This window comes from Xiphias gladius, chromosome 24, assembly GCF_016859285.1.
Source record: "Xiphias gladius isolate SHS-SW01 ecotype Sanya breed wild chromosome 24, ASM1685928v1, whole genome shotgun sequence".
NCBI classification, from domain to species: domain Eukaryota; kingdom Metazoa; phylum Chordata; class Actinopteri; order Istiophoriformes; family Xiphiidae; genus Xiphias; species Xiphias gladius.
In genome coordinates, this window is record NC_053423.1 from 1,244,973 (window position 1) to 1,261,937 (window position 16,965).

At 39.3% G+C, this 16,965-nt stretch overlaps 1 protein-coding gene across 1 annotated transcript; it reads left to right on the forward strand.

The window, feature by feature from the left end:
• Nucleotides 1-758: 758 nt before the first annotated feature.
• Nucleotides 759-12,171, forward strand: ddx39b (DEAD (Asp-Glu-Ala-Asp) box polypeptide 39B). Its single transcript, XM_040122020.1, is given in 8 exon segments — nt 759-1,087; nt 1,171-1,225; nt 1,228-1,338; nt 5,367-5,485; nt 9,037-9,168; nt 10,277-10,386; nt 11,568-11,683; nt 11,768-12,171. Coding segments are annotated over 8 exon segments (738 nt in total). The 5' UTR covers nt 759-1,009; the 3' UTR covers nt 11,785-12,171.
• The last annotated feature ends 4,794 nt before the right edge of the window (nt 12,172-16,965 follow it).

The following is a 16,965-nucleotide window of genomic DNA, read 5'->3' on the forward strand; positions in this document are numbered from 1 at the left end:
CTCAAATTTTGGGCTGCACCAGGAGGTCTGCACTGGGTCTGCGCAGACCCTTGCAGGCCTCCAGACTAACTTTTTCCGGTAGTAGCACTATTGCTCCGTACTGAAAATTTTAGGAGCAGCAGCACAAAATTTAGGAGCACCACTTAAATCGACATGCAATACAACACATTCAGATTTTTTCCATCTTAACTGTATTACTGATAAATGCTTCATGCTGTTGTGCTTTAGGAGTGTTTCATGTTTAAAGTTTGTGGTCTAGTTGGCAAACTTAATTTTCCTTGCAAATGTTGGGCCACACTGAACACAGTAGATACAATACATGGTGTTTCTTTCTCACCTGCTGATTCCTCGTCTGAATTGTCCTCATCAGAAATTTGGGACTGTAGTAGCCAGAGAGGGTCTAAATTATCTCTTCTTTTGAAAAATAATCGATAGTTCATTCTCAGCAAAGGGCAAAGTGAGTGACACAGGTAGATGACATCCGAGGCAGAATTGTCCCCATCCTGTGTTGTTGTGATTACGAGAGCCACTCTAACCACTGTCTCACTTTCCAGCACGCAGATGCACACACACACACACACACACACACACACACACACACACACACACACACACACACACACACACACACCTATTCACACTCCCTTCTGGTTTTTCACACGATACTCACTGATGATTTTAAAGAACAAAACAAACCAACTAAAAAAAAAATGGGGGACATATTTGCAAGTAGCACTGCTGCATGTGGACACGCAGACTTGTAGAGAGTAAATGATGGAGAAGACAGAGTGAGTAGGCCACCTCACCTATTTTGACCACAAACAATGCCAAACCCTGTAATTTTTATACATTCTGACTTGCTTCTACAAGGAGCTCAGTAGTTGTGTAGAAATTATCATTAAAATCCATTAATTTGTTGTGCTGTCGAAGTAACCCATTTTGAATTGAAAGTCATGAGAAGAACTTGATCGTAACTGTTGTTGTTTTGCTCCAGGTGTCTGTCTTGGCGATGTGCCATACCAGAGAGCTGGCCTTTCAAATCAGCAAGGAATATGAGAGATTTTCAAAGTACATGCCCACTGTCACGGTAAAACACTTTCCTGATTCTTCCCTAAAGCCCAAATCTTGACTGTCTCACAGCATGGAGGATATGTGTGTGTCCCACTGCAGGTGGCAGTGTTCTTTGGAGGGCTTTCTATGAAGAAAGATGAAGAAGTGCTGAAGAAGGACTGGGAACACCGGGCAGGATCCTGGCATTGACACGCAACAAGACACTCAACCTGCGTCACATCAAACATTTCATCCTGGATGAGTGTGACAAGATGCTCGAGCAGCTTGGTAGGTAACTATGCCCTCCCATAGCCCTTGATACATTTAAAGGGAAAATCCATCTAAAATACTTGACAGCATTATTACAAAACCAAGGAACTGATGATGTTCCCTGCATTTCTCTGTCCATTTTTTTCTTTTTCTAATTGACAGTTACCCGGAATTACTATACATTTGATATTACACCAGGTCAAGATATTTTTAGTGCTGATGCAAATTTTGATTTGGCAGCAGAATACATTTTTTTAGCCATCCAACAAACAAGTGATAAACATAAAATGTCGTCATCAGAATAACATTAAACAGAGAGAAGTCCACTGTAGAGCAGGCACTTTGAGAGACAGTTTGACCACTTTCCTGCTAGGTAGCGGGGCCGACCACGGCCAATCTGTGATGGTCTCCTCCCTGTCTGTACAGCTGTGCCAGTGAATAAACACAACATTTTGTCTTTATGTCCAACCCCCATGGTACATGGTATGCAGGAAACATACCAACAACAAGAACTCAAGGACGATACATGGTAGAAACTTTATACTTACACAACTGGTACTCGATATGGTATAGATGATCTGTGTAGATGTTGCAAAACCTTTCTGCCTAAATTAATACATTAATAAGGGAACACTGATTTCCCATAAATTGTTGTAACTACAGATTGGTCAATTTCTGGTTTTGCCGGTCAAGTCTGGTGTAGGAGCTTAAACCAGTTTGATTTTTATGCTAACTGGCTGAACTGACATTTGTCATAATTACAGGCTATGGCAAATAAAACAGTAACCTGTGTCAATGGGATCACAGTACTAAATCCAACTTGTATTGCATTAATAATAAGCAATATAACAATGTGATTAACATAATATTATATTTGTTTATAAACAGACTAACAGAGACACTAGTGTCGGATGAGCTGTGCGCAATATACTGCCAAGCCAAGGCTGGCAACATGAAAGAGATCAAATTACAGTAGAGGGAGGGGGGAAGATACACACAGCGCACGTTGTGTCTGTTTACTAGAAAGTTCATGTGTTTTTCGGGGTGATGACAAGGAGACATCGCAGCCTTAGTCTCAAAGAAAACTAAAACTTAACAACTTGAAGGTGACGAAAGAAGTGAGCCAACAATCGTAGACGAGGCAACATGAAAACACCGCAGGAAGAAAATCATGGCAAAAACTGGAAATTCATCTAATTTGCATGGTCATCTGCAAAAATAGCATGCATCCGTTGCTGCACAGATGGGCCACACAGCGAAAGGGGGACAAGCTGTAAGCCTAAAGCATTCCTTGAGTTGAGCTTTGCTGTAGCCGGACATTCAGTTTTGACCGATACTTGATGTTTACAGTTTCGAGTCTGATTGCACCCTTTGAGTAGCCTACCCATTCATGCCATTTGCTCTTTATAAACAGTTTCTCAAGTTGCACTAGGACAAAGTCTTATTTTATTTATTATTTTGGTTTTTAGAAGAAGAAAAGTTAAGTTGATGTTGAGGATTAAAACACAATATGTCACTCAGTTGTCCTGCTGCTTGTGGTGCCGCTTCACTCACCTCTTCAGCGTTTAATTTAGTGTTTATTGGTGGCTGCCAAACCAGCTTAGCTTACCACCAAGAGGACTAGAGTTGCTACTCTCTCATTCATTGGCGCGCTCAGTCTAATTACGTTCCACTCAAGATCGTCTGCTGAGTCAAGTGTGAACCTAGTGGTAAAATTCATTAGACCGGCCCCGTCTGGTTTGAAAATTTTTACATTTAAACTAAGAAGTTCAAATTAATACCGGGTACTTCGCATGCACGGAAACATGTTGGTATAAAATTATCTTTGCTTATTAACTAACTAAATAGCACAATTAGAAGGAAACTGATTTTTCGTATGAACATGAAAAAAAATTTCATAGTAGAAATTTCAAACTTACACTACAGGTACCCCATATGAAGTAAATGATCTGATTAAATTTTTGGAACACTTTTCTGCAAACATTTGCATATTAATGAGGCAAAACAGTTTTTTTTTTTTTTTTTTTTTAAACTTCTGTTAGCATTCTTGATGGCAAACTACTAACACTGTGAGCATATATGTTCTTTTGTCATGAAGATCATGGCAGGATATAAGGCAATCTCAGATCTCATTACTTTAGCTGTGCTCTTTAGCTAACTGGAGCTTCTGCCTTAATCTCTGTGGTTTGGAGTTTAGTTTCAATCCTGTCTGTACTTTCAGATATCACCCTTATTTTACTGTTTACTGATCGCTTTCAGCCGTATTGGAGCTGTGTTAAGGGACTGCTGATGCTCCTTCACATTACACTCTCACACATTAAGCTTCACATTAAGGGGTTTGGCTGTCATACTGCATGCAGGCCTGGGTATGGGTTCCAATAGCCAATTCCATTTTGGATGTGGTTCCAATTTGGTAAGATACCTGGATTCATTATGCTCCACTGCCAGATCAGAAATCTTTCATTTCCAATCTGTCTTTGATCATCTCTTTTCTGAAATTACAATCATCTGCAAAGAAAAGTACACTGTTGACATACAAACACATGCTAACTCAATGACACAGTTGTTAACAAGAGTGACTGACTGAACATGGTGGGTCACTAAAATGTTTCAAAGTTTGGATACACTTGAATAAAGTCAACAAAACAACTGAAAAATGAAATATTTGCTGGAAGGTATTCACAACAAAAAGGAGAACAAGTCCTCTGCTTAAATATTAATCTGCTGTCCAACATGCTTAAGTAAGAACGTGTTTTTGATAACTTGAGAAGGACGAGTGATCCGTCTCAGTCTGTCTGCAGTGTTGCACCGTATTCTTTGACCTGCAGCAGTGCAACAACAATTTCGCATTCAGGTAACGGTAAGTGCATCATTCATGCAGAAAAATTATTTATTTAGCTGATACAGTAAAATAATATTATCACCTCCACCAAGGAGGTTACTTTTTCACCCGTGTCTGTTAGTTGGTTTGTTTATATGTCAGCAGGATTACGTAAATTTCTGAACTGATTTGCACCAAACTTGGTGGAAGGATAGGGCATGAGCCTGGGAAGAACCTATTAATTTCCAGTTAAAGGGGCAGATCCAGGAATTTTTTTTATCCCTTTCCTTAATATTGCAAGATGAGGTCAATCTAGTTTTCCACTGTGTTGTTTTTACTTAAGCTTCTACAGCTTTTACAGCTGTAGTACAGCCCCTAATTGACGAGCAAACGCTGTTTTCCCTTGCAGCAAAAGGAAAAAGTAGCTAGGAAAGGGTTAATGAGTGTCAGAGCAGTGAAAAATATGTTGTGGAATCCCTAGACCCAGACAGTAGAATCTCTGTGGTTTAGGTATGATACTGAGTGAAATAAAAACAGTATTTTATATAAATAAGGTGAGTTCAATCCCAACCGAACAAACTACCCGAAAAGATATGATTTAGAATTGATAAATTGCTATTGATCCCCATCCTTGTACAGGCTGCCCCTCAGTTTGATTGATGAAGGCTGTAGTGGCTGTGTGAAGCCTAAAATCTAACTCTGCAGACACTACTCAGGGTAGAGTTGGACAATATGACAATATATAATGAGATTTAGCAAATTATTATAATTATTATTAATATAATTGCTTTGGAAATAAAGCAATCAAGCATATTTTCCAAAATACTTAACCATTTTCATTAAAGCCAGAAGTCCGCGCCTTTTTTGTTTGTTTATTTTTTAGAGGCATTCTGGGAAATGTAGTAAGTCATAAACCAAATTAGAAGAAGCAAGACAGGTTAAAGGAGAGACGATACACCATCAAATTAGCTACTGTTGTAGTATATTTTATATATTATATTTTTTATATATTATAACATAAAATATGGGTCTCAGACTTTTGGACTCCACAGTAGTTATTTTGTTATAGCTATGTAAATAGCTATAACTAACTGATGTCTGAAAACGTAAAGTTAACCAAGGATGGAGCTTTCCTTTAATTCATAATCTTTTATTCCTTATTCACTGCCAGATCAGTTTGTATGACTGTGTTAAGACTGATCTGAGTCACCGCTCTCTTTTTTAGACATGCGCAGAGACGTCCAGGAGATTTTCCGTATGACTCCCCATGAGAAGCAGGTCATGATGTTCAGCGCCACGCTGAGTAAAGAGATCCGTCCAGTCTGCAGAAAGTTCATGCAAGATGTAAATAGGACTTCCCACTTGCATCTACCATGCCTGCTCTTGCTCCTCTACTACTCCTCCCCCTGTTGTGCCATGCCTGCTGTAACAACAGAGTACATGTTGCCCTGACATCCATGAATCCAAGTTATGAGAAAGAAATAAGTTTTATTCCAAGCAGCCCCTTCAGTGCGTGTGGAATGAGTGGAAACTGTCATGTCATAGTCCTTTACTGATATGACTGGCCAGTCCCTTTCCTCTGACACAGCCTGCAACATGCAACTTGACTTTAGTTCACCCTGACTTAAAGCTATATTATGCAACATCTGGTCTTATTGTGAAGTTCCCAACCCAGCAAACATTTAGTCAGAATCAGTGATATCAAAGAAGCAATAGAGAAAACATGTAACCTGCAGTTGAAAATCCTTACCTTTTTCAACATGTATCTACACTCTTGTTCTTACTGCCTCCATTGCTGAGGCAGTGAGTTCACTGCTTTGTAACCACCTGCCTGGTCTTGAGCTAGCCACACAGCCATACATCTATAGCAAATAGTTTACAAACCATAAAAGCTCCAAATTATTGAAAAGGTAGTGTCAGGCCTTCTGCTAATCAATCACAGACACAGTCTGTTAGTGTGGTATGAATGCCATGTATTTGTTGGAGTTGTGTTTTAGTGTTGACAGTTTACATACTGCAGCTTTGAGACCAGATTTCAGAAATTGGCATCACTGCACTTCCTTGGCTTCAAGATCAGGAACTATTGTGGGCTGTAGGTTTACCTCTTTGGTACTTACATGGCAAGATTCAACTATGAGCCTATATCTAAGACCAGGGCCCTTACGTATCAGACTTTTACTCAATTAGGAATGCACTAAAGAGCCAACTTAGAGTTGATAAAATTTCTTCTCCAAAAGTACTTCTAGAAAAACACATTTATCAAGTGACTCTCCTACTTAAAATGGAGTTTAGGAGGAACCTTTGAGAGTAGCTCTCAAGTCATCACATGATAACTCAGATTTAAGGATTTAATTTACATCCCATTGTTCAATCAAATTAATCCTTACATTCCTTACATTTTCTCAGTGATGCATTACTCAGCAATAGCCAATATAATTTTATTTTTAAAAGAAACTTCCAGTTTCTTTTATTCTTGTTTTGAAATGATAGAAATATGTAGTGTAGTGAAGTGTAGCAGAGATACAGAGGATTCTACAATTACAATTATGAACACACATAAAAATTTATAAATAAAGAATTTATTTTTGTTTTTTATACCTCATAGAAATGCAAATCAAAAGTATGTTTACATCTTACTTTTAAGCTAAAACTTCACTATTTAGAAATGTTTTATACATGCATTGGGCAACTGGATGTTCAAAATGACACTTATTCCAAACATTCCTCAGATTGCTTGTGCTCGCCTCTATACTGCAGCAATCTAGGACTAGGGCTGGATAAACCCACGAGGCAAAAATGAGCTCTCAACCCCTGCTGTCCGCCCTTCTACTTTCTCAAGTCTCTGTTCACGGTGTATGTATTTGATAAATATGTAGACAATACACAGGGTGCTCTCTGAGCTTTAATTTGAAACACACTAATCCCTCAGTGGAGGAAAAATCAAATTAAGAAAATATAAAGACAAATAGCCCCAAACGAACAGAGTTAAGCTTGTAGGATGACAGACAGAAGCTGGAAGCTGCCCCTGGGGCTTCTAAAGTATATTATTCATCACATAGTATCCAGGTAATGGAAAAATGCGAGGCTTGTGTTGGAAGTTAATACATGTGTTAAAATGTGAAGAAACAAGAAATTACCATTTCAAACTACAGTGTTATGCATTAATACTGTAGGTCGGAAAAGGAAAAGTTGGAAAAGCAGTGTTTTGATTCACTGGCAACTGTGTCACATAGATAAAAACACATTGTACTTCTACTTCATGGTTTTAACGAGCCTTTTTAGCACTGCTTGCTTGGGTAGACAGAAATCAGCCAATTGAATGGAGTGCATAAATTATGCTCTGAGAGTTATCATACAGGCTTTGCTTACTGGTAGACTCTAGAGCCAGTGTGTGAAAATGTACTGTTGTGGTTCAGTCATCCTCATTTCCAGCAATTTCAGGTAGCTCAGAAAAAGCTTTGATAAACCCACTGTACTGCCTGCCGAGCTCCAAACAGCAGAAAGACAAAATTAGAGACTAGCTGGTGAACCTAGTGGAGCATTTAGCAGTTAAAGAGCCAGATATTCTTCTCAGGAGTTGGTGAAGACAAAACCAAGAGAATCGATATTGGACTTACATTCACTGGGTGGACACAAACACCACTCCAAATGAATGATCATATTGCTCTGTGTCTGCTGGATTTGTCAGTAGGCAACTGTTTGCTAACATATTAGCCAGGTAATAATATGTAGCTTTGTGTTGAGTGGCATTGAGTGCTTGCACCCCTGTCTATGTGCTTGTTGGTTTAATCAGACATATTACTAGTCATACCATGTGGGGTACACAAAGGTGTAAAGTGTTTGAAATCTAATTCAAAGCTGCTGCGATTAATTCAGCTAATGAAACTTGATTAAATGCCAAAAATTCTCTGGTTCCAGATTCTCCAGTATGCGAATTTGTTTCTTTTCTTTGTCACATCTGACAGGACATATATATATTTGGGTTTTGGACTATTGGCTAAATAAAACAAGCAACTTTTTATATTTCACCTTGGGCTTTAGTAAGCTGTAATTGGCATTTTTCACTACTTTCTGACATTTAATAGACCCGACAGTTATTTGATTAATCGAGATAGTAATCAGAAGATTAATCGATAATGAAAATAATATTCTGTAATCATTGTAATATTGGTGTCATTTAATGCCATTTGACAATTGTACATTCTTAGAAGATAGCAGCTTTAGATTTATTTGTTGTATTTATTTGATGACTTATTTTGTTCCTAAATTAGAAATACCTCTTGAAAAGAGGCAGATAGCGATTAGCGCATTGGCTCATGAATCTGCATTGGTACCTGTGTAGAACCTGAACTGATGGAATCTTAGAGCAGCCAAAGTGATAACAGTGATCAGGATATCTGATTTTGTCTGGAAGAGAAAAAGCTTTGGAATCAATTTTTTGGTGTAGTGATTTTAATCTTCTCAGTAGCACTTGAACAGATTTAGTCAGTTTGGTGACTTTTGGATGTTAAAGTGTGTGTGCGCAGTTGTTCCATGAGTGTTTTGGGGCCTAACTACCCCACAACCTTCCTTCTCTCTGTCTCCTCTCCGTTACCTGTCCTCCACTCCATCTTCTGAATTTTTTCTTAATGATTTTCTGTCTTACCTCTGATTTTGCCCACTGTCACTTGATGCCATACTTATTGATACATTTTTTTCCCACATCCCCTTCCCGCAAATTTTTATACTGTCATATATATCTTTCAGTCTGTCCTGTAAAACTCTTGCCTCCCACTGCCATATTCTGCCTGACCTGCTTTAATGAACTCCAATTCCACATTCTCTTATTCCCACACCCATGTCCTTCCTTCAATCTCCTCAACCCCCCTAACCCGTTACAACTCCTGCCTGTTCAGCCGATGGAAATCTTTGTGGACGATGAGACCAAGCTGACTCTGCATGGGCTGCAGCAGTACTATGTCAAGCTGAAGGACAATGAGAAAAACAGAAAGCTCTTTGACCTCCTGGACGTACTAGAGTTTAATCAGGTACTGTGTTCTATATCAGCCAGGTGAGAAAGAAACCCACCCAGAAAAGTCTTTATTATGTCGCTATTATGTTCTCTATTGATGGGAATTCAGCATCGGGTTTAGATTGCTGTGTGTGTTCATTCATTACAAGGATGTTAATATGAACCCTTAAAGCTTCAAATGAAGCATACAACGTACAACGTGTCATTTGACCATGAATAAAGGAGAAAGTGTTGTTTTACGCCTATTCCAGTACAGCTGCTCCTCACTGATTCCCCTTCAGCCCCTTCCTTTCAGCCTTGGTGAATAGATTGCAACACTCAATTGGCAGTTTATTAGGTACACCTAGCTACAACTAATGCAGCCACAAACTACATCCTCCAAAAATTACAACCTTCATAAAGGAGGATTTATTGCAGGACTGTTGTTTTCATTAGTTTTAGCTAGGTGTTCCTAATCAACTGTCAGCTGAGTGTAGTTGCAATTTCCTCTTGACTACATCCTCATCTCTTCCCATTACATCACCTTTTGCGTGTATGTGTAGTCTTGATGTAGTGCCTGAGCTTCTCCTGCCACTCATATGCCGATGACACCCAACTGTACTTCTCATTCCCTACATCTGACACCTAAGTAGAGACATGAATTTCGGCTTGCCTGGCAAATATTTTGATGTTAGGGCATTACCTAAAGCTTAACCTGGACAAGACTGAGCTTGTGTTCTCTCAGGAGAAAGGATGCCTGTTCCAATGCCTGTCTATCACCATTGACAGTATTGTGGTGGTATCAGCTCTAACATTGGGAAATCTGGCTGTGACCCTGGACCATGAACTGCCATTGCTCAGCAAACATAGCAGCAGTAGCCTGATCCTGTAAATTTTGTACAACATCAGGACAATTCAGCCCTCCCAATTCAGAATTGTGGGTTGTTGCCTAGGAAAGTTACAAAATCAGATGGAGGCAACCACCAACCCAATTCTGCTATCAGAAAGGAGGTTTCGGACACTGTTAGATGATCTAACAAGAATTTTTTTGAAGCATACTGGGGCCTCAATTCTTAAGAAGGGTGTACAAATTGAGTATAGAGATGCCAACAGTAGCTGAATGGCTGTATTGCTGTGTTGTTCAGGTGGTGATCTTTGTGAAGTCTGTCCAGCGGTGTGTAGCTCTGGCCCAGCTTCTCGTGGAGCAGAACTTCCCAGCGATTGCCATCCATCGAGGGATGCCTCAGGAGGAACGGTAACTGAGCTGTGAAAATTAAACACTAAGAAACATGAAACTCCACACAAATGCATGACTTAAAATTTTAAACTACCTAAAAGTAAGAGGAAGGCTGACAGTGGCTTCTCTCATACACTTTCCGGAGAATTCCAGAAAATCACAACCTACCACAGAAGTGAACGGTCAAATCATGGATAATCCATTAGTTCCAGGTAAAAACCCCATTGCTGATCAAATGACTGGACAAGTTGTACAGGCATTTAGAAGCTGGAATTCACATTTTGGTATGAGTATGTGTGTGTGGGGTTTCTGAAAAGGGGTGAAATAAAGCAGATGTAAGGACAAAATAATACAAACAATTAAACCCAGTAACCATACCAGTTAATGTGAAAAAGGTTGTCTGGATACCAGTAAGCAACACTCATTTATAAATGCAGACATTAACGATAAAAAAAAAAAATTTAACTTGATAATGAGCAAAACTGATAGTGCTACTGATATGTTTATGATCAGAAGTGACTGTGAATACAACTAATATTGATATACAGGCCTGTTTGCGGTTTGTAACAACTAATACACTGACAGAAGTATAATGAATGCAACAATGCAACATGCTGTCAAAGGAAACAATGGAAAAGCGCATCATCATCTATTTGGTATTGATTGACATATCTGTATGTCATTTTTAGTTGATATAGAAGCTCTGGTAGAGATTACAGGGAGCAGTTTACGTTTCCCATGAAAATTGAAGGATTATGTTGATTTAATAGTTGTTACTTCGTTGTCTTGCAGCAGCATATACAGCTGCAAACTTATTCATTCTTGTGGCCATTTTTATATTCAGTAGCTAGCTGGCTATGAAGTGGGATAATGTCCCCATTCTTGATCCTGCCTAATAAGCTCTGATTGGTCAGCGTTTTCTGGTGATAACAGCTGTCAGTAGCTTATTCGGCAGACATGTTTAAATGGACTGCATGGAAAATGGAATGCACTTACATAGTACTTCAATAGTCTTATCAACAACTCAAAGCACTTTACACTACATGCCACATTCACTCATTCCAACACCACTCTTTTTTATTCATACTGCGCTTTCTACACACACACACACACACACACGCACACACACACCGATGATACATCAGGGGGAGGTTGGGGTTCAGTATCTTGCCCGCTGACACTTCACTATGGACATACAGACTGGAGGAGCCGGGGATTGAACCACCGACTGTAAGTGGACGAGCTGCTCTACCTCCTGAGCCACAGCCGCCCCAGGAGGTAGTTCAGTCAGAGGCGATCGACATCTCCTGTTACAGTAGGTTCTCATTCATTCTTCGGATTTATTTAAAATATATCCAAAGTTCCCCCTCACCAACCTTCCCTGTGTGTGTCCCTGCAGTTGAACCAGCACGATAGATGAGCCAGATACTCCCCTGCGGCTCCCAGACACTTTGTATTTGCAACTTCACTCTGATGGTAGATGCAGACTGTCTTTAGCTAAATCCTGACATGTCAGAGAGCAGATATTTTCCTAATACTGTGACATTTGCTTGAATAAAAGCAGTGGTGGTGGTACAGCTCCGTCTGCAGGGAGAAATCAGGACAGACTTTGTTTCATAATATTTGTTTATTTAAGTTTCTAATGTCAGTATTTGTAAAAGAAATATTTAATTTTGATATTGAGTTGTTTTATGAGGGATAGCTGGTTTTCTAGCTGTGATGAGTTCTTACAGGAAGTATTTCAAGGACTAAAATAGAGACATGGACATTACTAAACACTTTCACTGCTGTGTGGATTAATAAATATGGTATTTGCTTGGTAAAGTCTCTCTCATTCTTCATTTATGTGTGTATTCAATACTTTTCTTATATCAACAAATCCCACTAATATACCGAACCAGCTGTGTTGTTTCTCAATATTTTATAACTTCATTAGCCTATCTCTGGCTCCCCACGCCAAATCCAATGGTCCCCACTGAAAGTATAAAGCTTAAAAAAAAAAAAAAAAAAAGATTTAAAGGCTAAAAAAAAAACTGCTGCTGGATTCTGCAGGTATTTTCAAATGCTGCTCAAATGGGGAAATCGTGCCTTTACTGGGGACTATTTTCAGCAGTGGATTAATACACATTTGGTGCTCTTTCAATTCAATTCAGTTCGTTTGAAAATATTTTATTTGTCCCTCAAAGGGCAAGTAACATAGAACACAGACATTCATTTACACACATAAAAACAATTTAAAAATACAAATATTAGGAAGAGTTGAAATACACAAAGACATAACAGTGGTCGGACCATAGATGGTTGATGTCCAACACCACCAAAGGCACATACGTTAAAAAGCACAAGTCAGCAGTTCAAGTGTATTTATCAGTTTATACACAAGGTAAACTGACCATTTCCTGTACTGTGGCTGTTGACGAGTGTAATTGCTTCTGGAATAAAACCAAACTTCCTTCTGTTTGTTTTACATGCGGGTGATCTAAAAAGCATTCCTGATTGCATTAGCTCAAAGTATTTAAAGGTGTGGGATTGGTGATCATTTTATATGCCATAGACATGGCTATCAGTTCTTGTCCTAAAGGGTAGTAAAACAGCAAATAAATGAAAAAGTTAAAATGAGTTTAGGTTACATAGGCAGTACAGACGCTGCTGAGCCTTTTTCATAATCAAATCTGTGTTTTCTCAAGTGTTTGTGGGTCTGGCTGATTTCAACATTCATGCCATGAATGACTGTTGGACGACTGTCTCTGTGTGTTGGTAAGATTATCATTTCTTTAGTTTTGGATACCTTTAAATCTAAAATTAAAAAAAAAAAAACCAACTCATCTCATCAGTCCATAAAGATTTGTATTATGGGTCCATGTGATTGATCTAACTGACTGAAAAGAGACATAACTCTCATTAGCAAATTTTACAATATAATTTTCCTGAATACCATGATGCCCTCTGTATACAAGAAAAACCCCTGCAGTTAGCCAGTGGAAGTACAAATTGATTCAGATAATAACCATATACAACTACTGTCTGAGCTCCGTCAGTGAGAGAACCCATAATCCATCTGATGAGTAGATAAACCTAAAGGGAAGTAGGATATGAGTATTTCCAGCTGTACAACATATTATGTGGATGATTCCCCACCATTTGTGGGGACCAACACAGCTACCTTTAACATGCTTATGAAATAGGAAGTAGAGCAGAAATTCACCAGGATGACCAGAAAGGAAGCAGGGAGAAAACTGCTGATGAATGTTCACTTTGCAGGACACACAATTGTGTTTTTTTTTTTACATCTATTTGACATGTCACTGCTTAGAGGACGCTTGCCCCCTCTTGGCTGACCTACATGCGTGAGAATTTTGCTTTAAGTACTTAGGGCTGGCTGGTGGAAATACTACTTATAGTAGTACCTCAGGGGCTTTAGGGCTTTCATTTCTTCTTTGAAATTCAAACCACCATTTAAATGCGGGGAAAAAATTAATACTTGAACTGTAATGATCAGTTTGAATTCAAGATTCACAGTGTGTAATTGCAACAGGCCATGTCTTCATCTTGTGTTTGCAAAATTTCTAGTTTCCAGAAAGAATCAAGCAAACCATCTGAGAAGGCATTTGAGTAAGCATTTTTTTAAATTTGACACCATGGATGGAAAAATTGTGGATAAAGATGAAGCTGTTTTCTGCCACATAAAAAGCAACTTCCACAGCAGGCTCAACACCAGTGTTTCAGTGATCTCTGGCTGGAACATGCAAGCCTGTTTTAACTCTAGCCAGCATCGCTTATGGATGTGATTGGTTGTGGTCAGAAGTGTGATCTGTTGCACCTGTAACCACACCCAACAGTGATTTCACAGTATCCTGGAGTACATCACTGCAGGAGGGTGAGAAGTTAACAGTCACCTGTTAATCAGACTAGAAATTTCGATTAACGCAGTGATACAGATGTCTGAAATCACACTAACCTGTTAGCTTGGTACTTAGTGAGATGGCAGAGGAAATGTAAATATTGTGAAAAGTCAAATCTACAACATAGTTTTTTAGTAGCTACACAACATATGAATCACCAAGCACTGTATTAGGAACACCTGTACACCTGCTTATTTATGCAATTATCTAATCAGCCAATCATATGGCAGAAGTGCAATGCATAATATGCAGAAACAGGTCAGGAGCTTCAGTTAATGTTCACATCAAACATCAGAATTGGAAAAAATGTGATCTCAGTGACTTCGACCGTGACATGGTTGTTGGTGCCAGACGGGCTGGTTTTAGAATGTTTCTGAAACTGCTGATCTCCTGGGATTTTCACACACACAACAGTCTCTAGAGTAACATCCAGTAACAAGCAGCTCTGTGGACATAAACACCTTGTTGTGGACAGAGGTCAGAGGAGAATGGTCAGACCAGTGGCAGCTGACAGAAAGGCTACGGTAACTCAGATAAATACTTTTTACAACTGTGGTGAGTAGAAAAGCATCTCAGAATGAACAGCACGTCAAACCTTGAGGAGGATGGACTACAACAGCAAAAGACCACATCAGATTCCTCTCCTGTGAGCCAAGAACAGAAATCTGAGGCTGCACCACAACTGGACGGTTGAAGACTGGAAAAACGTAGCCTGGTCTGAGGAATTCTGGCTAACTGCTGAGGCACGCAGATGGTAGAATAAGAATGTTTTTTCCTTGACACACTTTGGCCCTTTTAATACCAATCAATCATGGTTTGAATGCTGCAGCCTATCAGAGTATTGTTGCTGACCATGTGAATCCCTTTATGGCAACAGTTTACCATCTTCTAAAGGCTACTTCCAGCATGATAACGCTCCATGTCACAAAGCAAAAGTTGTCTCAAACTGGTGTCATGAACATGACAATGAGTTCACTGGACTTCAGGGGCCTCCCCAGTCACCTGATCTGAGTCCAGTAGAGCACGTTTGGGCAATGTGGTAGAACAGGAGATTGGCAGCATGAATGTTCAGTTGACAAATCTGCAAAAATGGTGTGATGCAATCATGTCAACATGGACCAGAATCTCAAAGGAATGTGCTAAAATAAGCCTCATTCATCACCTACAAACTCACCATTAACCAAGCAAGATGCCTTGATGATCCATTGCTCACAATGGACAAACATGAACATGACATGAACCACTGCTCAGTATTGAAGATTTAACAGTTGATTTACCGCTGTCGATGAAAGAGTAACTCCTTCAGCATGTGGACAAATATCAAAATAGCTGATTTTATTTATACTGTGTTACAGTTATAAACACATCAGGCAGTGGTTTTACATATCACCATACAGACATTGGAATCGATCAATCTTGTGGGTAACTTCCCAAAGCTAATTACAGTACAGTGATTCATTCTCTAGCCATTTCTCAGCATTTTTGTTGCAGAAACAAATCAAACTATCAAACAATCATTGGTTTTTCAACAAACCTAAGCTGGCCAAACCATGGTTTGGAGGTCATGTAATTACAACTTGCCCTGTATCAGTTCTTCAGGTTGATCAACAGCAAAATGTCTGACTCAGTGATGTCTGAATCTCATTTTCAGCCCAGAAAACTTATTAGAACTTCAAGTTCTAGACAGTTAAATAATTTCAAAATAGCCTTAACATTATAGTTTCATCCTACATATTAATAATTTGCTTCAGCAAGTTTAGACACTGGTTTCATTCACCCAAACAGAGAGGTGTGGTGGAAATGCCGAGTTCCATAACCCTCTGAAAGCAAAAGGGAGCTGGATAATTAATATGATATTTCCTTCAGCAAAGCAATTCTCTTCAGCCATCAGAGTGATGGAATTTAAACTCGGCTACTCAGAAACATTAAAGAAATGACATTTCCAAAAAAATATAGAACTCTAAGGACCTGCTAGAGCAGGAGATAAACAAAAAATAAAAGCCTCAGTATGCTTCATACAAAGTGTTTGTGTCTACAGGTATCTGAAAACCTTTGACAGCCTAATTGAAGGAGCTGTGTCTAACAATTTCTGCAACTTTCTGAAACAGACGAGCCGTCAATCCCATCCATTTTACACAGTGATTGGGCAGGTGTTTGGATGTGGTGAAAGTGGGTGGGCTTGTCCAAAGCTGTCTTTTTTCTTTCTTCACACAACTACTTTCACTTTTCGTACGAACCGAGTGCAACGGAATGAATGCCTTTGAGGAGAGACTGTCTGTCTGTGTGTGCTATCCCCGTTTGTAATTATTGTGTCAAGACATAGCTTTTTTTTTTTTGCCCTTCTTCGAGTGTGGTCCTTTGGAACAGGTAGTAACACTTTTGCCTTCAAATGCAGCCTGACCAGCGGGGTGTACCGCAGGACAAGCGGGGCAAGCAGTGCTTGACCGGTTAAAGCTAAAAATAGACATCAATTAGAGTGATACTGAAGTGGAAGCGACATCTCTCCTTACATCTTGGAACAGAGTTCTGTCCCACAAAGGATCGGATATTGCCTGTTTGCATTCATTTCATAATTTACTGAAGCTAGGTTGACTACCAAACTTTGCATCTATCGTTTCTGTCATTTTAATTATACACATGCGCAAATGTGTGTGGAAAATTTACTTGCGCATTCGAAAATTACTTCAACAATCTT